This window comes from Chelmon rostratus, chromosome 18, assembly GCF_017976325.1.
Source record: "Chelmon rostratus isolate fCheRos1 chromosome 18, fCheRos1.pri, whole genome shotgun sequence".
In the NCBI taxonomy this organism is placed as follows: domain Eukaryota; kingdom Metazoa; phylum Chordata; class Actinopteri; order Chaetodontiformes; family Chaetodontidae; genus Chelmon; species Chelmon rostratus.
The window spans coordinates 9,223,729-9,249,673 of NC_055675.1; the positions used below are offsets into that span (position 1 = coordinate 9,223,729).

The 25,945-nt window shown below is 45.2% G+C and overlaps 2 protein-coding genes across 2 annotated transcripts; both read right to left on the bottom strand.

Annotated features, from left to right (window-relative positions):
• Window positions 1–1,625: 1,625 nt before the first annotated feature.
• On the bottom strand, window positions 1,626–3,500 carry chac1 (ChaC, cation transport regulator homolog 1 (E. coli)). The gene is made up of 3 exons (XM_041958899.1): window positions 2,852–3,500; window positions 2,660–2,695; window positions 1,626–2,529 (listed from the first exon to the last, which is right to left on the bottom strand). Exons 1-3 carry the CDS (start codon window positions 3,020–3,022, stop codon window positions 2,146–2,148), a joined length of 591 nt encoding a protein of 196 aa, XP_041814833.1. The 5' UTR covers window positions 3,023–3,500; the 3' UTR covers window positions 1,626–2,145.
• A 3,851-nt stretch (window positions 3,501–7,351) lies between these two features.
• dll4 (delta-like 4 (Drosophila)) lies at window positions 7,352–16,984 on the bottom strand. The gene is made up of 11 exons (XM_041958312.1): window positions 16,552–16,984; window positions 16,154–16,414; window positions 15,756–15,813; window positions 14,822–15,085; window positions 12,645–12,705; window positions 11,309–11,439; window positions 10,920–11,089; window positions 10,598–10,817; window positions 9,423–10,161; window positions 9,009–9,117; window positions 7,352–8,591 (listed from the first exon to the last, which is right to left on the bottom strand). The coding sequence occupies exons 1-11, from the start codon at window positions 16,603–16,605 to the stop codon at window positions 8,586–8,588; spliced, it is 2,073 nt and encodes a 690-aa protein (XP_041814246.1). The 5' UTR covers window positions 16,606–16,984; the 3' UTR covers window positions 7,352–8,585.
• Window positions 16,985–25,945: the final 8,961 nt, after the last annotated feature.

The window sequence follows — 25,945 nt, forward strand, 5'->3', positions numbered from 1 at the left end:
CGTGTAAATCTCACAGAGGTATTGAAGCAGCTTTGGCTTTTTGAAATCATAATTTTGTGTCCACTGGCAGCTTCAAGTCCGATACTGTTCTGTACTGATTCCTGACGCCCAATGCACCTGCGATCATAGATTGTAATTCATGTTTACATGCTAAAATTGAAACCTGAGATATAAAAGTCACTGAAGCTTGAAGGTCGTAACAAATCCCTTCACTAAGTCTGCAAACTACAACGCTTTGCATTCAGGTCACAATTCAAAATCACGCTTTTCACAAAATGCTGCACACAGTTCTCTACATTCAACAACGTTCAAAACTTTAATCTAATTTGGAAGGCCTCCCCATGCACCCGCAGGTCACATCCAGTCCTAATTTAGCGTCGTCAACTGCAGTCTTTCCACAAACAATGGCAATGTCACTCAAGATAATCTGCAGACCTCGCGTGGACCGTTTTCTTTGGAACTACTTTCTACTGAAGAAGTAGTCCGTATGAAAACAGCGAGACCTCAGTGATTGGGACATTGATTTTGGAAAGACATGTTGCTTTTTTTTCTTTCTTTTTTTTTAGCTCTTTGAGCAGCACAAACCAAGTTCCATTCACCTCTGTTGTATTGGGGTTGGAGGCAGATATTCAAAAACCTGGCACCTAAAACTTGAAACTGTCCACTAACTATTTGTCATTTGGGTGAACTGACCCTTTAACAAAAGCAACGTGCATAATGAGGTCTTCACATGATTAAAACATACAGAAACGACCCAGTCAAGGCAATGTGTAGGTAATTTTGTGAGAGGCAAAGACCTGAGAAGTCAATACTCGTGCACGTGAATTCATGAGTATATTTTCACATGGTTTGGTGTAGGGCCGGGAAGATTTCATCTCGATGAGTGCCTCAGCAGCATGTTCTTCCTGGTGCACTCTGACATGACCACAGAGCAGACTGTAAACACAGGACTTCCAGGTCTGGGCTTGTTCCCAGGCAGCAGTTACATAAGCCCCTGCACCTAGATAGTCTCTTGACTTGACTCACGTCCAAGGTACAGGCTGCTCCGGCCAGTGTTTGGGAGTGTCCGATGTATGTTTGTATATGTGTATACTGCAGGAGCCTGTTTCTAAATGCAGAACTGTCTGAACAATGTTGCTGAGTAGGATGTGCAAAGTTATCTAGCTAAGTGTAACTTAGTAAACCTGCTTCTTGGAACAAGGCTATTTTTAAGTGATTTTATCTGTCAGACAAGAGGCGAGCATTTCCAGTTTCCTTAAGGAAAAAGCACAAATTAAGAGAAGTCAGAAAAAAAGCTGTCCCCTTTATAATTTTGTGCCTCTCAAGAATCCCCTATCCAAGAAGCCGTCAGTGGGTCTTGACCACTGGTTTAAGTCTGAGTCATCTGCACCGTTTTCCAGATGTATAGTACCATTTCATATTGTCAGCAGTTTCCTCACCACAAAATAGAAAGGAGGCAACATTAAGTTTTACTGGAGTAATCAGAGGCTATGAACCACATGCCATGTCGGACTGCTTTCAAAAGCAGCAAACAGGACGTTGGCTGGCAATGAATTCATAAAGTTCATGTTCCAAAGAAATCAGAGAAACTGGAAGGCACAAACAACAACAACACTGAGTTCTTTTAACTGTTTATTGGCATTTGCCTGTACACTGGGTGGAAACGTTGCCATCAGCACCTTCAAAAACCACAGCAGCCGTTTGCGGGATAGGCAAACAGGCTTCACGGACACAATAAAACTGCTTTACCGTCTGAATAGATTGGACGGAACCCGAACAGTGCAAATAATAAACTGTCAATGTGCCTTTAAAGAAAACAAATGCAGATGTTTACAGTCTAACAATTCAGTGATCATACATTTTGTAAATGTACAACTTCTAATGTTACAGTGTGATCATGAGGTCATGCTTTAGGAAAAAACTTAAATAATAATAATTATAATAATTATAATAATAAACTTCCCTCCCTAGTGTCACTTGAGTAGCATTTAATGGATTCAAGTACACTGGATGATGTAGTGGAAAACTAGATTTCACAACATAACATTGGACAGCATGACAGATGAAAAGCCTCAGAGTGTGTGTGTGTGTGTGTGTGTGTGTGTATTCTTCCACTACATAAGCTGGTGACACAATGGGTACGAGCTACTGTGCTGCTAACAGATAGGACACCACTGTCAGTGCTGCCGCCTCGATGGAGAACAGGTGATGGTCTTCCACGTGTGGGCAGCTGCGCCTCATGAACTCAGCCAGCCGGAGCAGGTACTCCATGTTGTGGCCCGTTTTCCCTCTGCACACGGCGATCTGGGTGCCAATCTCCTCCGGGCTGGCCGGCCCCAGGTATAGGGGGTTGTCCGTGGTGGCGATGTACAGCAGCGCCTGAACCGGGGGCTGGCTCTCCCCCTCGGAGAAGAAATCTACCATTCTGGTGACGTAGCCGCCACAGACCGTCTCGCGCACGTTCAGGTATTTCAGGGACTCCTCGATTTGAGAGCCCGTCACCTCGAACGCCACGCCCCAGGTGCTCTCCTGTGAGAAGGGAAGAACATTCAATTATTAAGGAGTGGGGATTACACTGCATTTTCTTAAGGCTGGAAATTCCACTGCATCTGCTGCAGCGTCATGAGTAGACCAATAGGAAGTCGGGCTTTCCACTTACGTCATCGTCTTCTATTAGCGTCACCACTCTTCCGGGCTGCGGAGAGAGGAAGAGAAACAGGTCACGTCATGGACAACGCCTGAAGGAGTCTGAGGCAAGCAGTTCACAACCAGCAGCACCACAGCCGCTAACAGTCAATGTAAGCAAGCCAACATCATACTACAAAGTTAGCCAAAACATTAAGCATCTCACCAACTTATCGTTCCCGCGATGGAAGTTGTCTCCGTGCCAGAAACGTCTCTTGTAGCCTTGAATGTAGCCGACCTTGCTCCTCTTGTACTTGAAGTCAGGCTTCCACACCAGTGACCCGTACCCGAAGATCCACAGGCTGGTCTTCCCGGCGATTATGTCTTGAGGCTTCATTTTGATCGATAGTGTTGACGACGTTCAGATGAATCGATGGATCACTCTTACAATTCGATGTCAGTAGCTAAGATGACTAGCTAGCTAGCGTTAGCTTCCTCCGGTCCAGCAGCAGGGGTACCGGTTGGCTCGCAGGTATACCGCGGACGGTATTTGAGCCCAACTGCTTGGCAGTTGCGAAGATGGAATTTCGCAGTGGATTTTGCCTTGCACTATGCATTGCCGTTGCATTAGAGGTGCCGCATTATGCCTTAAAAATCCATGGCAGCCGCCTGGGCCTTCAAATCGGTGGGGAAAAAAACAAAACCCGTTTCGGCCAGCTAATTCGCTGGCAGGTTACGCTGCGTATTCAGAGTTTACGAATCAAAACAACGAGACAGGATTTAGTGATGTTGGCGTCTCAAACGCCGCTCGGTGAGTTTTCTCCCGAAAACCGACTGCACAACGGTTTAACGCGTTCCCTCGTTAACATGGCGAATCTGTGCTCACTCATTTATACAGTCCAGGGCAAGTAGGCGAATCCATGCCAGTGTTTTCGACCAATAATAAATGAGTAATGCTGTCTTTTATCAACATTTAACCAATCATACATTGGTGCGCCGAATAAGGCGGGACTTCAAACCAAAACGCTTATGCTATTGGTGCTAATTTTACTCAGGACGCACCCGTATCTTAAATGTGATTGGTCGTTGAACTGTAACTCCAACTGACTCCATTTATGATTGGTCGCCTGTGTTGTCATTCTCTGAATATATTTCCATATGGTTCAGACTTGCTCTGGCTGATGCAACTTCCCACAGCATTTCAGGGCCATAGCAGCATCCAGGCAACATACCAAGGCGTTGCATCAGACTTGTTCTAGGAGAGAGGCCGAGACAGGGCGATGTATTTATATCTAGCAACATATACCACAATGAAAATAAAGGAAAACAATCTAAAATTATTTGTGAAGTTAAACATAACACAAATTGAATCAATTAGTCTGCCCCTGAGAATAACAAGACCTAAGCATACTGTGGTTGAATCACTCTTGACATGTGAGTATGTACATAAGCACCCTACGCATATCTTTAAATGAGCCAGGGCAAGAGAGGCCTGTAATCTGGTCCCACAGCTCAAAGATCCAGTGGCCAAACAAGGTCTGACAACCGATGATCCTTAGCCACCACCACCACATTCATCTCAGTCCTCTGGGATTAGCTATGGAGGATGCTTATTGTGGGGTGGTGGACAGGAGCTTTTCTTTTCAAATCTGCCGTGTTGTGTAGAGTCAGTTTCATTTTTTGTTGACACCTCCAGCAGATAGGGTCTTTTTGACATGCCACATGTGATTGGCTGGCTCACCAGTGGGTCAGCCTGTTATCATAATGGTCTTACTACTCTTGTGTGCATCTTAATTGTCTTGCAGAATCATTCCAACTTTGTAAACATACACACACATGCATCCCTTTTTACACACTTCACTCAACAAACATCCTTATTTGGCACGAAACCAAGGTTCGGAGATGGAATGGGTGATTCCCTTAATGAACCACATGTAATAAACCAGGATAGCAAAAGTAAGAAAAAGGCAAAAAGTGAATCAAAACTGCCAAAACAATGCACATAGTGGAGGCCGATAAGAGATAAGAATGATCCGAAACATGGAAGACCTCATCAAATGTACAAAAATGCCCTTGGCTCCTGCTGGATCTGATATACTGTAATAGCACAGGCTCATCTGTGCTCAATAGATAGATTATCTATAAATAGCTGGCATTATCTGCCTTGATAAGAGGCCAGACAACTGTATCAGCTCTTCATAAACCTAAAGCACCACACAATCCAGGCCTTTGAGCGACCCTGTGTCATGCACAAGCTTCCATCCCATTATGCCGTGGCCTTTTATGTCCATCCACTGCTCAAGCCTGCTGCTACAGTATCTCCGGGCTAAGCCACGCTGACAGCACTGCCCGTAATCTAATCTAGTGCGCTGATTCGATGTTTTGACCCGTCGATTTCTCAAATATTCACCTCGTTGTCTTTGCTATCTAGCTAATGTATTTAGATCACCACTCAAGCCCCAGACTAAAATATTAACCTTATGCAGTAACTTGTGTGGACTTTGCCATCATTTCCCCTTGTTTCTATTCTCGGCTCATATGAAGTTTAGGACAGGCTGCATTTGGCACTCCTGCTGCACTGAAGGCGGAGGCTGTTCTTTGAGTAGTTGCTTGCATGAAAACATCCATAACACACATGTGTGTGTGTGCTTTGGATTGTTTCTCAAATTCTTCCAGCTGGTTTCTCTGAATTAATGGATCAATGCTCAACATGTGTAGGTTTATGCGCTGCTGTTCCGCTATATATTGCTTTGATCTTGAGTGTACCTGCAGCTTTATTTTGGCACGTCCTGACTGCTTATTTCCTGTGTGTGGGTTTTTTACTGACACCTAGTGTTAATTAATGAGACAGCTGCAGCAGAGTAACAGCATCATGATGTGAGTGTTATCTGCCTGCACATCCATGCTCAAAAACATGCATAGTCAGGAGGCAAATGGGACTTTAAATGAAATGAGTTGCAGCAATGAAAAGGGAAGCCAGAGCTGAGTAGCAGTTTTGCACTCCTGATCACAAGCGTTGTGTGGAGGGACTGCCACATTCCTTGTGAAGAGATAGGAAGATTTGAATTTCAAATTGGCTTCCTGATTCTCCATTCATGACATCAATATCGCAGATTTCCCCCTCTTCCTTCTTCGGAATAAATAGTGCTGATGAGCGTGCTGGTCTGCGCTCTCGCCTGTTTTGCGGTTGTTTCCTGAAAGCCCAAAGTCATCTGAGCGAGCGGTGAAGAAAGGGATGCGTGAGAAAAACCGTTGGCCCGCGCCAGCATGTTCTGCATTTTTTTAATCAGGGAGGAAACAGGAACTGATGTCACAGGGTCACAAACAGGATGCTGTGATTATAACACAATGAAAATGCCTGGCCATGCTATGGAGACTCAGGGGCCAAAGAGCAAAACCCTAGCATGTGTTTGCCACTGCGATCAAGTGTGAACGACTGTGTGTGTCTGCGTGTAGGTGTGAGTATGATGACGGTGGGAAGAAACTCTAAGTACTATCAGACTGGGTCAAATAACAGACCAAAGCATGGGGGGGGGGGGGGGCTTTAACTACATGACAAATCGTTGTGATAACACGTATGTTTGTCTTGAGCCAGGCCGGAAACACCCTTTTTTTTCCCCCCAAATGTGTTTTTTTACATACACACAACAACACAAGCCTTTAGATGAAGATGCCTAGGTCAACAGGCTAACAGGATGTGTGTGAGGGAAAAGCCATCCAGATCCTCTGCAGAGTGTTGATTGCCGCTGATTAGGGGCTGTTGACTGTCGCAGCGTTTCTGCTAACTGGAGGCAGTTTGAATTTGATAATGCGGGCGACACATTTTATCTCAAGTGGATTTTCAGACACGCTGGGGCGATTATTTTACGACTGATCCGTGGGTGATATCTCAAAGGGCAATAAGAGTGACCAGATTGCTCTGACAAGTTCATTTTTCTCCTTTTTATTTATGTGGATTCACAGCAGATCCACTGGCTCCCATCTGGTTTCCCCTCCCCTCTGGTGACAGCCCCAGTGCCAGGCCCTCTCCCCCAGCTTTGTTTGCAGGAGTGGGTAGTGTGCAGAACCGGGCATTGAAATATTGCTCTTAACCCTGAAGCGGAGGCAGGCAGTTGGGGAGCCTGTAAGTGCTCGAGTGTGTTTTTTTATGGGAGGAGGTCTGTGCACTCTGTGTGTCATGCACACGGGGCGAGAGGCCTGGCATATGCTGCTGTTTTTATGGCACTACAGACTCACTCTGTGCTCCCCCCACGGCATCTGTTTGGTTGGCCGTGTGTGTGTGCGCGTACGCGTGTGTGCGAGCATTATGAGAGGTGGGGTGGGGTGGGGCGCGTTCCCCTTTGCCCCGCGCCTGGCTTTGTTTCGCCATTTCCAGCTTGAGGGGGTGGTATCCGTGGAAACGGATTTGAATTTCAAGCCAATTTAGGGCCGGAGAGAGAACGAGGGGTGGGTGAGCGGGGCGGGAGCCAAAGGCGTTTCCAGGAATCACTCGAAGTAGTGATGCCACAGTCAGGGGGCTGTGTGTCTCTATCTAATGTCCAAACCAATAAATGATGATGTGTGCGTGTAGGGGAGCAGCTGGATTTCATATTCATAAACCTGCTCACAATTTAAGGTCTAACTGAGCATATACAGTAAATTGAGTACATGATGAAATTTCCCAAGCTTCAACAATCTCCCCTCGAATGAAGCCCAGATAAAGAAAATAAATGCAAGACACATCGGATCATCATTTGTACTCAATTTCATTATTCAAAAACAACCTCAAAAATAATTTCCATTTCCATGTACTGACATCAAATTAAACACAGTTTTCAAGGAAGTTTTATTCTTCAGAAGTTTGGTCCTTATAAATATGCATTATATACAAAATAATATTATAAAACATATAAAGAGCAGTGTGTCATATTTAAATTAAACTCTGGAAATAATCACTTTAAAAAATTACATTATTGGTTCTGTATTTTTGAAATTTATTATAGGCAGGCAGTGGTGTGACAGTCTTTTCTCCTTGTTTTGAGTCTCTTTGTTTTTTCTCAGTTGGGCTGCATGAAAACATTTCTATGCAAACCTTTCCTTTCTCTTGGATCTTGCTGGCACGGCACTGACTATCGCGCTCCTGTGGTTTTCTCTTCGAATCCCTGTTGATTAAAAGGTATTTTCCCCGATTTATGTTTGTAGTGCAAATGATCCAAGAACAGACAAGGGCACACATTTAGCATTCAAACCCCCTCTTTTAAGGCTTCTAGTGAATTTGGGCTGCATACAATCTTCACCATTGCATGGAAAAGTCCAACCAGTCATTTTCACGTGATTGACAGTTGAAGATTAGTTTCAGACATTCATAGCTCTCAGTGTTTGTGAGGTTGGATTGTGACGGTGGGTGAGTTCACTCGTCTCGACCCTGAGTCTTGCATAGCAGGCGAAGATGGCAGGAGTGAGGTGTGTGTGTGGGGAGGGGCGGGGCTGGGCGGGGCTGAAGGGGTCAAATCTTAGGCACCTTTTTTATTGATTGGTTGGCTGTCAAAGTCATGATTATCACACAAGGCCGGGTCAGATACGAGGGGCAATGATCCACCTTCACCTCCTTCTACTGTCCAGGATGGCCGAGATTATAAATTAATATTTCACCGATGCTCTGTCAGTCTTCACACCTTGTGTAGTCAGTCTGTTCGCCAGTCCGTTCAACCATTGTCACAACTGAGAGAGGTCCTTCACTGTACATGGTTTGCATACAAACACTCGGTCAACATGAAGTTTCTCAGTTCTCGTTTTTCTTTTTTTTTTGTTTTGCAGAGCAGAGGTTTCTGCCCTCTCCAGTTCTCAAGTGTTCCAGAGCAGCAGTGGACATCTTAAACAATCTCCAGTCTCTTCTCAGCATTTGTAAACAATCCAGAATATGATATTCTGCCTCGATTGTGTCTTTGTCCTCCTTCCCTCGCTTTCAGACCCCTCACAGTTTATACCTACAGGGGGGGAAAAAGGAGAGAAAGAAATTATAGTGGGAATACAACAAAATGGAATAACAGAATAATCCCAAATTGTTTTCACAGCGCTTTTTGAACTATCATAGGTCGTGTGCTCCAGCATCAACATTATATTTTCTTTGGAAATGAACATCTTAAAAATTCCACGAAATGCCACAGCAGTAAAACATAGCACCTTCGAGACCAGGCCGAGCCAAACATGTGTGAGGAATCAGCATAAGTTTGGACTCTGGGTCACCGCATGGCCAAGATAAAGAATAGCCGGTGTAATTTACAGAAAACAATAATGCTGCTGATTGGGCATCATCCCCCGTCACAAACACTGGTGCACCAGTGAGGGACGGCGGACCTGGGACGACAGGATGCTGATGAAGATGCGATTTTGTTTTGGCTCACCTCAGTCGCTATGACGCATTCCCTCCGCTCCTCCGCTATAACGAATACCGACTGGTACATGGAGTCTCTTGAGGAACATATCGTTGATATCCTACACTCTGGCTTTTCACTGCAAACACAAATCACACTTTGTGTTAACACAGACGTGGAGCACATGGCAGAGCTATGCATTCGGCACGCACACATACACTGAGGCAAATACATATAAACTCCGTGTGAATGAGGAATGTGTCGTTTCCAAGCTGGGCTCAAACAAGTGACTGGTGCGTGAGTGGTAGTGCTCATCAACATTAATTTCCACACTGTATCAAGATGATAATTAGAGGAGATCTATGGAAGTTTCCCTGTGACACAGATTATCATATGTCCCGAATTACAGTTTAGTACAAGCAGTGTGAACATGGTTCCTCTTACCTGTACATTCGACTCAAGGGCATTTTGTCTTCTAAACATTTGTCATAAATAAGACTTTTATCCTCTTGTGACTTTTCATCCTTGAACTCCTTTGATTTCGAGTTGTAAGAGTCCAAGTGATAGTTTTTGTGGATAAAGTTCGATTTCTCTGATTCGCAGTCCACCTCCAGGCCGATTTTCTGGTTGGTGTTTTTCAGCTGGGACGCCGGGATCAGGTTGTCTCTCTGCACGTTGGACAAGTTGTTCATCGTCTCCGTGTCTCCCCTCTCTCTTTGGGCCTGCCTGTGGATGTGCCTCAAAGCCAAGCCCACCATGCACAACAGCACGAGCAGCGCCACCAGCCCCACGGCCAGAGAAACCGCCGCCCACTGGAAGCCGTCTTGGATCTCTCCTTTGGTCACCGGAGAGGTGACGGCGGCGAAGAACTCGCAGCGAGGCCCGGTGAAGCCTGACGTGCAGACGCAGGTTGCCGGGGGCTTGCCCGGCCCACCGCCCCCCGTGCAGAGACCCCCGTTGAGACAGGGCCGAAGGGAGCACTCATCCAGGATTCTGTCGCAGTTGCGTCCGCCGTAGCCCGCAGGACAGACGCAGGTGTAGTCGTTGATTCGGTCTTGGCAGGTGCCGCCATTGAGGCAGGGGTTCCCGGCACACTCGTTGATGTTGATTTCGCAACGCTGGCCGGTAAATCCCGCTCGGCAGCTGCACACCCGCATGCCACCGTGGATCAGACACAGACCACCTACAGAAGAGGAGAGGAGGACGGTTAGTATCAACAACTGCAACATCAAGACATTTCAAAATCAGAAACATGATTTTCATAAACCCCCCACGAGGCCCCCTCAGTTCACACATCGCCATCAAACCCACAGTGTGACCACAGATCTGTGTATTGTTCTCCCAACGCAGACCAATCCCAGAACCCTCAGTGTTTACACGAAGACAGAAATCGAGCTGCGCTGGATATTTGTCCCCTTTCATCAACAACCGCAGCGAGCTGTGGCAACATTTACAAGCTCCTGCTCTGAGCTGCCGAGTGTTTATACGCAGGACAATAGACACCAAGTTCCCACCAATTCCTGTTGTTCCTCACTGCTTCCAGTTGCAGGAATTTGAAGGGGGGAGAAAGAGCGAGGGGAAGTTCAGAAAGGGGGGCAAAGAGGGGAGGAAGACTGTACCATTAGCGCAGGGAAGCGACGTGCACTTGTCCACTCTCTTCTCGCAGTTGAGTCCGGTGTAGCCGCGGGGACACTCGCACATGTAGCTGCGGCCATTGTCCTTCTCCCAGCATTTGCCACTGTGGAAACAGGGGGAATCGGCGCACGTCAGCAGGCTGTGCTCACAGTGGGAACCCTCGAAACCTTGGGGACATGTGCACATGTAGCCGCTCTCCAAATTCTGTGGGGGAGGTTGGAAAAAAGAAAGGGAAACGTTAGTTGGCCGGGCAGAACATAGAGCCAAAACACTTAGAACGCAGAGATGTATGTGTTTGGAACCTACTGTGCATATCCCTCCGTTCCTGCAGGGGTTGCTGTCACACTCCTGCATCTCCAGCTCACAGTTGACCCCTGTGAAACCGGGCAGGCATGTACACGTGTAGCTTCCCTGTCCTGTGTTCATACAGGTGGCGCCATTCACACAGGGATGATGATGGGTGCAGAAGTTCAGATCTGGGGGGAGAGAGGAGTGTTTGTTTACAGGGAGCCTGCAGAGGGAGAGAACCCTAACCCTGTCTACCCCGGATGTGCACGGGGCTATGAATGGAACACTTCAGAGGAAACCTAATTTACTAATGCTTTCAAGTTAATTCGAATGAAAACAGCGGGCAAGTAATACGAGAACATCTTTTAAAAAGGAACAGCAGCAGTGGTCCAAGTTGTGTGGTGTACCTTGGTCACATAATAGGCCTCCCCAGCCCTCCTGACAGTTACACTGCCATGGCAGCTGGCAGGTGCCGTGCTTACAGGCCGGGTACTTCTTACACTCGTCGCAGAACGTGCCCTGCCAGCCGTCTCTGCATCTGCATAACGACAAAACAGGTTCTCTGATTAATCGCTCATTCCTTTCCACGAATAACACATAAGAATCTAGTAATTCAGCTTTATTTGATCACATGTGCAAAGAGCTGACTTCGAGGGTGGACCTCTATGTTTTACAGCCCCGTCATGGCTTAGCTGGTGGCTACAATATGAAATCAGTCATCAATCAGGTAGCAGGACATTAATAGCTGCGCCACAGTTAGATACAGTCATTAAATGCTCCTTTAAATCCATTGTGCAAACCGAGAAATCAAAAGTGATTTTTTTTTTCTCAGAAGGCAAAGTGACATCATGCATCAGCACTGGGGATCATGCTGAACCCCACTACGTCATTACACATCAGTTATTACACATAATAAAAGCTTTGACGACATTGCAAACAAATGCCGAAACTTTAGGACCGCCAGATGTTTGGGATCTAACAATCATGTAGGTATGCAGAGTATATTAAGGAAAAATAATGATGAAGTATTAATACAAAGGTGAAATATTACTTTACAGATTTCTGTCAGCCAGCCAACAGTCAAAGTCATTCATCTGATTGTTTCCCATGAATATCTATTTCTCAGCCTTGTCGAAGCATGAGACTGCGGGGCTTAAGATGTACTTTTAAGGTTCCAGCATTTTTCGCTGAGCGAGCAGAGGCATGGGCGCAGCTCTACGGTGTTGGGTGTCTGAAGGGTTTAACCTCAATTTGGGTCCGTTTTAGGCGGTGGGAATGATGGATTCGTGTCTAAAAAGAGGGCAGCGGCGGATTCAGGAGGAATTTCTCACAGCGAGCACGTATGCGTTGTGCGTGTGAGTTCTGCTCGCTGGTGAGTGAGTGAGTGAGACAGGGCAGCGACAAGACAGGAACATGGGAAGCGGAGAAGCCAGCGAGTGACGCAGGGAGACGCGAGAGGGAATAGACCCAAATGATGTTGATTTAGTGAATGTCAGCGTCTCTTCATAAATGCCATGGAGGCAAGAATAGCCTGTGTGAGTCTTCAAAGGATGAAACATCGCTCTGGTTTCGTTGTATATAAACGAAATTTGCAGGAGACAGAGTTGCTGATGTTAATATGACAACATGCTCGAAAATGAAGACGGATCTCAGAGCAGCCAAAGCTCTCCGTGCACCGTTCCCATATGTGTTCCTTCCTACAGCCGACACCTATTTCGACACTTCATAATTATTGATACTTACACACACTCGCCCGGTTTGGAGCAGTTTCCATTCCTCTCGCTGCAGCCCTCCAGACAGATAGCTACAGAGAAAGAGAGGAAAAAAACAAATAGTCAGTCTGAGGCTCTCCAATCTGGTTGTCTCGGCATAACTGTGCCTTGGTGAATGTTGATTGATTTTATTTATGGATTGTAAAACACAGAAAAAAACAGCATATACATATCCCACAACTTTCAAACTGTTAAAAAAAATACCAAGTAAGAAGTCAAATTGATCCTGATACTGTTAGAATAACATGAGAGGAGCCCCTCATGCTCGATAACAACAACCAAGGTTACAGAGCTCCCACTTTCTTGAAATAGCCTCTCTGTTGAAATACATGAGGCCTCAATCTGTCTCAACTTTCCTCAGAAGCCTCCATTTGATCTAAACCTGTCCGCCACACCCCCAGCCGCCGCATGGGGTGTGTGTGTGTGTGTGTGTGTGGGGGGGGGGTCGGTGGCGGGTTTGTTTGTCCTGTTTTAAGTGCACCGGTCTTGCATGACACTGATTCGCGGGGCAGCATATCAGGCGGCTGACGGTAAGCGGCCGGTTTAGTCCAGAACAGATGCTCGCTCTCAATAGCAGACAGCTGTCACTATTGTTGTTTGTGGTCTGCCAGAACCATATTTGCAGCTGCTACAACCGCGCGCTCAACAATGGAAGGGACTAAACATCGATGGCGCGTGGCGGATAATAATGCCGCGATTAACCTTGGCGCGTGCAGTCGGCCGGGCTCCTCCTATCAGTGCCCGCGCGCCCCCACCCGCCTCCCAGCCTGCGGATTAAGTTACCGGGCACGCGCGCTTCATTACTTTATGAACGTACAAGAAGTGTGTGTGTGTTTTTTAATTAACACACATTCAAAGGTCTACTGCAGGCGTGACTTCCTTTCGACAGAAAGCGTAAGAAAGCGCCAGGTAAAGGCACACCTGTGTAAGCTAATTTGAATCATTTAGCCCTTACAGCTGTGCTCATTAGCGCTAACCATTTGTTTTGAGTTTAATTAGGGTGATTTTAGCAGTAAAGCAGCAGTTTAGCAGTTAAGTATTGCTGACAAAATGTCCAATGTTTCTGCTTCATTGTGCTTAAAAACTGAGTTTCTTCAACCTCCCTCCAAACGAGCAGGCTTGTTTAAACTGATGTATGGGAGTGTGAGGGAGCGAGGAAATTATAGTGTCTGAAAGATGTCCAATCTATCTTTCTCATGTATATTTTCTGTAGTCACCCAGGATTGATGTGTCTGTAATTGCAACACGTGAGCCCATCTGGTTAGAATTTGGCGCCACAGTCAAAATAGCACATGCCAATTTCTCTTTCACCACCAAGTGACATGGATGACAGATCCGCTGTCACCCATGTGGTCACATATCCAGCACATGGTAACTATTACTCTCACGGTGCCTCCTTCCAATCTACTCTTTGATTAATTTGTTTTGGTGAAAAGGGCCCTTGGTATTGTGGAGCCAAATGGCATCGGGCCTCCTCATAGGGCCATTCAGGGCTGTCCAAAACATGGGAGTGTTGGTCTATGATTTGGCCAAGTGGGTTTGCACAAGTATAATGTGCCTGTTGTCATGCTAAGCCGTCTGTCCCTCAGCCCATATTCAATGAGTGTTCACAAACCCACAAACAGTTACACATCAGAATTATACGATTACAGATTATATGAGGCAAATACCCCTGAAAAATGCATTCTACACCAAAATTGCCTAGCAGGCCTGCCAGATATCATTACATCATACCTTGTTATAGTCCTCATTGTGTGGCCTTAAAATGACGACCTATGGGTAATCTTACAACTTAATAACTATTCATATCTTGTGCATGCTCACATCTTTTTTCTCTCTATAGGAACTAAACCATAATGATGAAGGGCAAAGGAGCATGAGGAGGCCTCACAGGACTCACAACTCTTTTAAGGTAAGAACTGTCCACCCAAGTGCTCTTATCCTGCCAAGCTCCACAGCTAGGCCCAAACAGATTCCACTATCTATAAGTCATTTGCAAACATCTGGATGAGCCTCTAATGTTAAAAAAACAAAACTCCACTGTGGAGTGACAGATGTGCTGAAAGAGAGCAAGACCACACTGTTGACACACAACACACCATTCAGGTGGGAACAGGCCTAACAGAAGATGTTGAGCTGATTGCTTACGTTCTTCGCAGTATTTCCCCTTCCAGCCAGGCAGACAGGATAGCTGCCCATCGCGGTTGCAGGTGTAGTGGCCGAATCGGTCGTCCCGGGGCGTGCATTTTTTCGAACAACTTTCTCCGTAGTAGCTTTCGTTGCAGATGAACCGGTAAGAATATCTGAGCTCCGTCTGTTTTCCAGTCTGCATATCCTGAGACCAGTCAGTCCCTACACCCAGCTGCCTTTGGATGGCAAAAAAGCTAATCAAAAAGTCTGGGTTGTTGGTATCTGAAAGAGGAAAAAAAAGAGAAGGAGGAGGAAGTCAGATTTAATGGAGGATATTTAGGCTTATGTTCTGGGATGATTATGGTTTCATGTCAAGAGCTGCATCATAAATGGCTCGTGGGTTCAAAAGTCATTCACTTTCGCTTTAATAATCTGCCCAGCACCAAGCTGCATCCCTTATCAAATCCCATACAGCTTAGATGAAAGATAAACTCAGGTCGAAATTTCCTCTTTCTTTCCGTCAGCAAAAACATTCCCAGGCCCAGTCCCCTCTTCCAAAGGGCGGAACAGAGTAAGGTGTAAAATACAGGAAGATGTAGTCAGGGGTTTTTGGCAGGCACTGCGTATTCTCACCAAAGCCCACAGCTCTTTCCCACGCCAAAAATAAACCAGAGGAAGTTCAATTGTATTGGGTATAAGAATGAAAAAGGTGTTCTGAAGTTCATAACAAAAGAGTGAATAGGCGTGAAAATGTGTGAAATCGTGCACAATTAACAAGAGGTGCAGAAGAACATGTTGAGTGACTGAGCTGTAGTTTAATAGCCTCATTTTTTCCTGTTTCTTTCTTTTTCTTGTCGTATGTATTTGTGCAAAATGGGAAAGTAGAGCCTGGTGTGTATGTGTGAACTGTGCAGACAGAGCTCCCTCCTGTGGTAACAAATGCCGCACTTACCTACAGGTAGATTTCCATAAGGTGAATGCCAGGCTTCAATTATTAATGAAAATGACCCCTAAGGAGAAAACACATGCAGTTAATTAACTGGGCTGTTATTTCTCACAGAGCTCACAATTTAGGTGGAAAGCTTGCATCGTTCCTTTAACTATTCGTTTGACAGACAGCTGACTGTTGAGAAGAAATATGGCACATTTAATTGCATGGCCTTCTGGATTTTGAAGTGAACGACGTCGTAGCGGTCCAATCTGTTTGTCGACTGAGTGTTACCTAATGGTGTGGATTAGGTGAGCCGACCAATAACCGGTGCGCTCCCAAAATGCACAGCAGCTCCCTGAAACAACACAACAGCGCTCGCTGCTATAAAACAAAGTGGGCGCACTGCTCCGAGCTCTTACCGGCCAGCCGAAGTTGAACGGTATCTGAATGGGCCTGGGTAAAGTGCCACTGTCCCTGGCGCTGAAAGAGTTTGCCCCCAGCACTGCTGTCATTGTACTTCCAAAGATGCAGTCACCTGGCGAGACCACAGCCTGATAGTTCTTCAAGCAAATTCTGAAATAAGTCCTGCAGTTGGGTTTGCACGCGTTTCCGTTCGCCAGCAGCCCTTTGTGGTTTTTAAATTCGTGGAGATCGAGCTCAAAAACACCGGATCCAAATACCTAAAAGAGAAGGAGATATGGTTTAGGAACACGTCGGTGCGGTTACATAGCTTATTCTTTTTTTTTTTAAAAAAAAAAAACGAAAACAAGTGGCTCTCCATCTGTCGAGGTCGCAGGAGATGCATTATCCTCCATACCTGTGATATCAACGTGGTGCTGAATGCGATGGTAAAGGTGAACCAGGCTGCCATCCTTCTCGCTTCTCCAGGGCAGCCGCGTCACCAGCTAATGAAGCAGCAAAACCTTCCTATTCCAAAGTATTTACACCAAGGTAAACAAATGGAAGAAAAAAAAATCTCTAAAATATAAATCCTTCTTCACTCCCAGGGAGTCCTCCTGTAGCTCCTCGTTGTCGTGCGTCAAAAGCGTCCAGAGAAAGCGTTCCCAATCTCCAAGTTATCCAAAGGTGAGGGAAGACCAATATCCACAGCCGTGCTTGTGTCTGTCAGCAGGCGCCCCCTCCTCGCACGGTACTGTACTCCACAATGGTCACTCCGCGGCGTGTGCGCGGCTCGGAGCTTGTTTTGGTGCTGATCTCGGTGCGTCAGTGCGCCACGGGCTCATCACTCGTCTTATTACTCGTGAATGAACCGTAGTGTGTCCCCTCCCAGATATATAGACTTGCACTGCGCTGCTCATTACATAAACTGTCAATCACTCCCCCGACGCCGCCCACTCTACATATTCAACCCCCTTCCCTTCCAGCCCAACAACAATTATCCAGATTTAATACCCACTGGCACTGTGCAGACTGACCACCATGGATACTGGGCGATTATTAACAAGCCCGAACATCTGTTGGCTTATTTTTAGCGCACAATACGCCGGACGCACATTTACACATTGTGGACAGTGAGTAAGGGCAACGAAGGGGAGCCGAAACTTCGAGAATAGAAAGCAGGAATTCAATTACTCCATCGCGCCCGTTTGCCCTCGGTTCCACTCAATTGCACGCTTAATTAGCCCTCGCTGCAGCGTCGGAGCCGCTTCCAGAGCCCTGGCTCTCCGCGGGGTCATACGCGTCTCTCCCTCGGGTCGTATCACAAACACTGAAACTAGAAATGCGATTAAAAGAAAACAAGAAAAATCGCTGCTGACGTTGAAATTCACTTTCTTGACTGTCTCTGTTAGGCCTGTAGGCCTTGTCCCTTTTTTTCCTAGTATGTTATTTTGGGTGTGCTGCATCTCCTTGGTGGCGTGTGCCCCTTCATGCCCACCCGTGCGTTTTACGGTTTAGTGGCAGCGTGCCTCCTATTGTTGCGGCGCGTGTCCCTCTCTCGCCCTCATGCGGGTGTAATGTGCGGGACGGGAGACATAGCTATTCAGCTGTATGCAAATGAGCTCTCTCTCACCCTCTCTCTCTCTCCCTCTCTCTCTCTCTCAACTGCATCCGTAAAATTGGGTTATTCTCCCCTGTCGCCTTTAACAGCTAATAGGAATGACACAGGGTCGCGCGCAGCGGGGCTCCCGGGCTGAGATAAAAGATTTCATTTGACGGCCTGAAATTGACAGCATTGATGCGCGCGACGAATAAACTGACAGTTTCTCCATCCCTGAATCAGTTTGACAAATAACTTCACACACTCTTAAACACCGTTCAGGCTAAACGACCCAGAATGATGAAATAAATGAGCCCCTCCGTACCTTCTTAAATTAATTAATTTTCTGCCTCTCATAAATGAATGCAAGGCGGAACACTGCAAAAGGAAATAGCTTCTAAAAGAATTAAAGGGAGGGGATCAGATAAATTCCATATAATCAAATTAAATGACACACATCTTGTGGTAAAGGGTTTGAATTGTATGAAAATCTGACGAATAATCGCTCTTCCTCAGCGTTTTTCCCCACGTCCATGGCTTGTTTTTGCGAATCTGATTGGTTGTATTTGTTATTCGATCGCCCGTGTCTCTCTCGTTTACCATCTGGTGGGAGACTGGCAGCCCGACGCACCGTTTTGTATCGTCTGTTCGCGGAGGGGACAAGCCAATTTTCTCCAACCTGTTCATCTAAATTCTGTTTGGCATCGGCCGTGCGTTTGTGGAGAAGGACTACAGTAATCCCTGTAATAACATGCAGAAGGATGTGTTATTTCCCATGTTGTAAGGAACTGGAAATATCACGCAGCAGCATGGTTTGCCCACAGTTATTCCACATGAAGAGGATACAGTACCAAAACACTGAATAATGCTGCACTTTTTACTAGTGTTATGAACTCTGCAACTGTGCATCTAATGTTTTATGTTAATTATGTTTAAAAGTATCATACAAAGATATGAAAACCTCATCTAATGAACTCGAAGAGAATACAGACAACCACTCATTTTAGTCAATTGTTATTGTCTGACTAATTTGTGGTTTGAATTTTGCAAGTTGTAACAGGCATGCAAACGATCTCGCCGTCCCTCCTCGGCGTGAATTATCCATGAGTTCACGGTCGATACAAGAAAGATGATGGACAGCTGCAAAAATCCTGAACTCTGCATGATCTCTGAATGTTTGCGTTTCATCTGTTGTTTTCGTACGGTAGCTGTGCACCGCTGAGAGTGAAAATGGAAAGCATCTATATTTATTCAGTGTTTATGTGGGGCAGGCGCAGCGGGTTGGTTGAATGCTTGTCATATTGACACACCTGTTGTGTCTCCAATGGGTCCACAGAGACACAATGGCGTGGGCTCGGCGGGGCTGCGTGCCATTCGGCTCCTCTCTGTGTCTATATGCCCTCGGCCTGCTGATTCTGTCACTTGTTGACTTTACAGTGTTGGTGATTCTTTGTGATTTGAGCAAAGGAAATCTCAGACTGAAAGCAGAATCTTCGGGTGCTGGTTAAGTGCAGTCAGGTTTGGATAAATAGCTGAAAACAGCCTGCCTGTGTACTAAACAGCGACATTATTCATCTGCACTTAACATGTTTGTTTTTTGTCCTGGGTGGGTGAATTGAGTTGTGATTTCAGGTTTACCCTCATTATTGCACCGTCTGTGCTGCCAGTAATGGTTTCTAATGGTGAATATTACCCAGCTTATCTCCCTTTATAGCCGTATGTCTCCAGTCCAGCTACCATGGATCTGCCATAAAAAAAGGGCGACAATTGCAGTTTATAGCAGGTTTAAAAGGTGAGCGCAGCTGATAACACAAAACTCTCTTCACCATGAGGAACAGTGAATGACATGTGAGCCGTATGTTTTTTTCCACACAGCTGGAACAAACCATCCACGCTGGGTATACTTTATCATAACGCTGTCAGATGGCCTCTGCTTTTATTGTGCTGTTTGCACCAGACACACATCTCACATTTTAATTTATCTTAATGGCCTCTTTTCAGAGAACTGTGTGCTTTGTGAAGCACAATTTAAACAATACAAAGAGTAAAGCACCGGTTATAGGCTTTAAAACATGTTGCATGGTGCCTACAGTCGCCAGCATTTCCACTGGAGGAGCTGAGGGAGAGCTGAGCCGCTGTCAACAGATGCTTTCTGTGGTTTTATTTATAACATGCCTCGCTGAAAAAGCGTTGTATTATTACACCGAATGCCAGGCAGCAACTGGAGCCGACAACAAACCAACTGCTCTGGTGCGGCTCATACCGATGCTGTTCGGACCCATTCACTAAACCACGGGCCGGGACCCTGCATGTATTAAGATGTGGCATCAAAGCTCTCTGCTTTCCAGCAACGCAGCGGGCTCTGACCCTAGCAGACTTCAGTTCATACTCCAGTCTTCCTCCGAGAGCTTTGATGTGCGTGCACGAGCCCGTGTGTGGGTGTCGCAGAAGATGAAGACAGCATCTCGTCTCACGTCTCCTCTGCTTCCCCTTTCGCCTCGGTCCCACCAGAGGGGAAAAAAAACTGCGGGTTTTGCAGGTCCACTTCAGATTGTTCCGCCTGCCGCATACACGCCTTCCCGGCTGTTTGTGGATTCGAGGGACGCTGCTGAGAAAGTTCCTGTTCTCACCATTCTGGGCGGCTCTCGTGAATAAACCGTGATCTTCTGACAAGGAAGCATAAACAGGTTGATTGGCGAGAGAGCGGACAGGAGAATATCTATTGTTGTGGGTGGAATGTGGAGAATGCTGCTGCATTAAATATGAAGGAAGAATGCTGCCATGACGTCAGCCGCTCGTTTTATCACCATCATCGTCACCATTTTCAGCTGGTTATGAGTCATCTGAAAAAGACGAGTGAAAGCTGGTGTACATGTGAACACATCTGCGATACAACTTGAAATGAAAAACAAATTAAGAAAAGGTTCAACCACAGTAATTGTCAGACTAGTGGAAACAATGTTTTAAGAGAGAGAGTCTCATAATTAGTGGAAACAGGGAATATCAAGGACTTCATCTTCAAATTTGACCATATGGGTTCTGAAGAATTAACTGACACTGAAGAACTTGTTATTGTGCAAAATCTTATGCAACAAGAAGATCAGTCTGAACACTGTTCGCTCATCGTTGGAGTAGTTGTTGCTTCTTAATCTAATAATCTATAATCAATAATCTATCTCTGTAGACATAAAGCCAGACCAGGTTCAGTTTTAGGCTCTTTAGGCTGCAGACAGTGATAAGAAGGAAGTTCCACATTCTGCTGTTGTCTGATAACACATGGATTCATTTAAAGGCTTTGTAGTTTTTACATGTCTTAACTGCAGACATGACTTGGAGGCCCGTGATGGAAAAAGCGCAGCAGGTGAAATAGATTTAGACTTCACGTTGTGGTAATACAACAGCAGATTGACTTGGCGCTATATTCTACATGTCTGTGCGGTCAGACATATTTATCTGATCCCGTTAAGCTGGTCAGAGGGACACCTGTTATATTGATCAGGAGGCCCCGGCGATATTTGCTCTCCTCCGTGCAGCTTATGTTTGAAGTCCAGCTGGGCTTTACCGTAAAAGTATTATAAATCTTGATTTAAGTGAAGGGAGGCCAATATGTTGCAGCAGATTGACAGTGACGTGGGCAGTAAGACCAGAGGAGGAAGGTGGATTTATGACCCGCTCTTAAGAGCCACAGGTTCAGTTGCCGGCTGTTCACCGGGTCCCCCTGAGCCACACCTGAAAGAGCTCCCTTAAGGAGTCACTGGTGACCTACATGAAAGGAAGTGGGAGAAAATCAGCCGTCAGATTGGAGTCTCTCTGGAGTTCTCATTTGCTCCAGCTGCAGGTGAAGGAAATGACCTGCAGAGGTCGAACATTTGGGGATTGTTGCTCTCTTTGATGAAAGCCAAATGAATGTGGAGATATTGTAAAGTGTCGCAAACCTGCAGTCCTTTATGTTGTATTTGAGCTAATAAAAAAATCTTTCTAATTTTCTATCACTGGGACCAAACGGAATAAAAGTTTTAATTTAAGAAACTGAAATATGCTGCAGATAAATGCTTGAATTAGTATTTTAATGCAGATTCAGAGGTTAGTTGACCGGTCACATACGGAAACAAGGAAAAACTCAACATCAACAGTTCCTTATTGACGTTTGAACTTCACAGGAGCATAATGCCCCTTAAATCTCATCTGTCTGCCTTGATGATGATCACCCCCATGCTCTGTTTTGGAACTTTCCTTTCCTTTCTCTGACTTTTTGCTGTTTACTACAAACAGCAGTGCACCAGCACTGACCTGGCCTTTCGACGAGAACACCGGCAACATGAACCAGCAGGGTTGTTTAGCCATGCCGCAAACTCCAGGGGAAGGTGCCGTTGTCGTCGTCATCAAGTCAACTCACCTTTTCTGAGAACATCGCGGTCTGGAGGAGGGGGCTGAGGTTTAGTAAACTCACATGGAGTACACGTGGCTTTTTTTTTGAGGTTGTCTTGTAGCTTAGTCGTGAAAAGCACAATGAGAGTTAGGTAAGAATTAAAGTTGTCTTAGCTGCCAGGCTATAAATAATGGATGGGATTTGAGTGTAACTGAAGAGGGGCTTTGCAGAATTCACTCAGCCCACTTTTAGTGAAAATCAAATCAAGCACAAAGCACTTGTGATTATAGTGAATTGTAAAAAGACTTTACAATTTTTAGGGATTTGAATGAAACTTTATATTTCAGTTGCATTTGAAATAAAAAAATATATGTCTGTTCTAGAAATTAGTCAAAGCAGACGGAGAGAATTTTGGAAAGCCCCTCTAAACTGGATGCAGCACTCTGGTCAGTTAATGACATTTAGGTGGGATCGTATTATGGGACCCAGGTGGAAATGATTCAGACACATGCACATGCTGTGATTACTGACCTGATCTCAGAATATATAGATTGTTTACATTCGCTGCCTTCTCCACACTTCAACTCTTGTAGCCATGGAAACACAGGCTATATAGGCTAAATTTAGTGACAGCAGCTACTGAAGTTGATAAAAGCACTGAATATCATTCAGAACCGTCATTATTCATTCAGATAAGTGGAGGGACTCACACCACTTGCTGATAATTAATGCTCAGACTGAATTTATGAGTGTGTGGTCCATGCAGGATCAAGGACACAGAGTAGTGTAGTGATGATGAGCATGTAGAGAATGAAACAGCTAATACCAAACTCATGCACAGTTGCTCCTCATTTTCTGTGTTTGATATAGAAAAGAACAAATTCTGCAGCGATTTGATTCTTTTTTAACACGCCAAAAGCAAATTTGTGTTTATTTGCCTCCTTTTTTTTATATATATCTTAAATGGGTAGTTCTTCAAGAGTTCATATATCAGTCATTTAAAAATCAAATCAAACCACCCATAAGATGAGCAGCGAGAGAGAGAATCCACTACATAAATCCCTCCTCGGGCATAAATGTCCCAGCGGATTGGTGCCACAAATGCGAGTGTTTAGGAGTGAGAGTGAAGTGGGTGTACACAGTCTCTCCAAAGCCTTAACCACAATGAGATTAGTGTCAGTCGGCAGCATTAATCCCAATAGTCTCCCGGCAGCAGCAGCACCAAGCTGGCCCACCGTTAGCCGAGGAAAACACCACGGGGAGAACCGAGGGAGTGGGCTGGAGCGACTTAACCAAATAATGGATTAATCAGATACAGTGAGAGGAGGAGACGTCTTTTTGCATAATATCTGAAGCAAAACAAATGCTGGGATGTCAGTGGTACAATAGTGTCAGATGGGGGCAGGCTGAGTGACATCATGGAGGAAGGGTTTGGTTAAATTCAGGGTCCAGTTTTAAAGGGTGTGACCCTAAAATAAGCTGATCAAATCCCATCGACCAGGAAACGTCGAACAGCCAGAAATAGTAGTTGTGAGATGTGTGTCTGATCTGTGGTCTGTCGGCAGCCTACTTTACCTGTGTGTTTTTTTCTTCCACATCCTGCAATGACTCACGAATCCATTGATTATTTCATTGATAGAATATTAATCAGGAACTGCTTTGATTTGTTTACCCTTTTAGTCAGTTTCATGCAAAAAATTTGCTCCTTTTAACACTAATTACTTTCTTCATTCATTTGAGGAAGACGATCGTAAAATGTGGTTGAAAGCTCAGAAAAGCTAATAAATGAACCTTTGAGGTTATTTTGTTACACATACTGTTGCCAAACACCAAGAATGCTCAATTAAATTAATAGTATATATTATTACTGGACCATTTTATGATCACGTGCATATGAAGAGTGTTTTTTAGCCAGTGCTGGTGACTTAGAAACACACCGTCTGCTTTTTCACAGATTAAACCTGTTCTGCAAAGCAGTAAGTCTTTTGCAAAAACTCTCTTCTACCCACTGATTCCCCACCAGAGACATCCCCAGGCTCCCGTCCCCTCCCTTCCCCTCCGACGTTGGTACGATCCAAAAGCCCGGCGGTTTGTTTGCTTGGGAAAGGAGAATATCCTCTGAGGTCAAGTCAAACAGGATGTGCTAGAGTGTGGTCCTTCTCTCCTATTGGCTCTTTGTAATAACGCTCTCAGTGGGGCTAACGTACACACACACGCACACACACACAGACACGTACGAACACGCGCACGTATGCACATACACTTCTGAAATGCCATACCTAACAACCACAAGCTCAGTTTTGTGAAATGCCTATCTGACAGCCTATCCAGTTGTATTTACCTTAAAAGAGGAGTTTGTGATTAAAGCAGCGTGCTCGGGGGCAGGCTTGTTTGAATAAGACGTTGCGTTGGGAAAATGTCAAACACTAAAACTAATAAACAGAAACTGCTGCAGATGAAGACACCACTTAGTGAGAGCAAGAGTGGGACAGTGCAATCAGAGGAATCGCTGCATCAGCAACTGGTCATGGCTTACTTGAAGTCATAAAGGTTTTTCTTTTTGCTTCTGACCCCCAGAGTTAATCAGCAGTCCTGGAAATGTTTGCTAACTCCAGGGTATCTAAGCAAACATGCGTTTTAGTTATTTTTTAAAGCGTCCCCTCAACTGTAATTTTCAAAACCCAGAAATTCTTTCGCCCACTTCAGGCTGAGTGCCAGTAGTGTAGGAGAGAGGATAAGCAAATTAAAATTGCTGTTTATTTTTGGTCTCTAGTTTTTGTCAAACAACTGCACAATAGAGAAGTTTTGCCAATGAAGCACTTTTTCATGAGGGATTATCTGCATCAGTGTGCTTTTAGTAATGTCTACTGTTTGTCATATGATATTAAAATTTTCCCAAAATCAGTTATACTGCGGTGAAGCAAAAGACCAGATAAAAACCACAGAAACAAACTTTATCCTCAATCTTATGAGCTAAAAGTGAAGTTCATACTGTTCAGGAATGCTGTGCATCACGCTTTCTTTTCAAAATGCAGTCCGCATTGTTTGAGTCGTATTGATTGGGAAAAGCAAAGCGAAACATCTCGCCTGGGGCCGCATTACGCAGCCCTGCAGGGCAGAGGTGGGATGCATTATCTCCATCAGAGCTTTTGTCAAATTCGATCAGTGGCCGCATAAACAAACAAGTGTGTAAAGTAAATGAACGATTAAACAGACATGAGAACAAACAGAAGGAGACCAATCTGGAGTCCTCATAACTAGTTTAATTACCCCGGTGTCATGTTGTGTTTACATGCACACACAAATGGACTGACAAGGGCTGAGATGTTTATGGATGTTAACACCGATCTGACATGTTCCCTTTAGACATATCTCAGTACAGTCATCATGGAAACTGACCTACTGCGGGATGTGAAAACAGGTAGGATCACGTCTGCACGTCAATGAGCATGTGCATCCTAATCAAGTTTCTCCTCAATCAGGGAAACAAACAAGCATCATTAATGGGATATAACTGTTAAAGTGCACAGTGTTAAAAAAAGTAACCATGCATGCGCGTTGCTCCAGAAGCAGTGCTGTTATCTACCCGGTGCTTGTCTTGTGCGACAGTCAGCCTGGAGCCTTGAACAGGCAGCCCCTGAAGGCAAAATAGTGGTCACATGGTGCCTGCCACTGCATCATCTGTAACATATGACACAGGGTTTGCTTTATAGCAGTCTAATCACACACAGGTATTGATGCAATTCATTACATAGTGGGAAAAATACTGCATTTTTATATCGGACTCTTTTAAAACTACTGTTAGCTTCTTAACTTTTCAAAGACATATATGTAAAACTATGG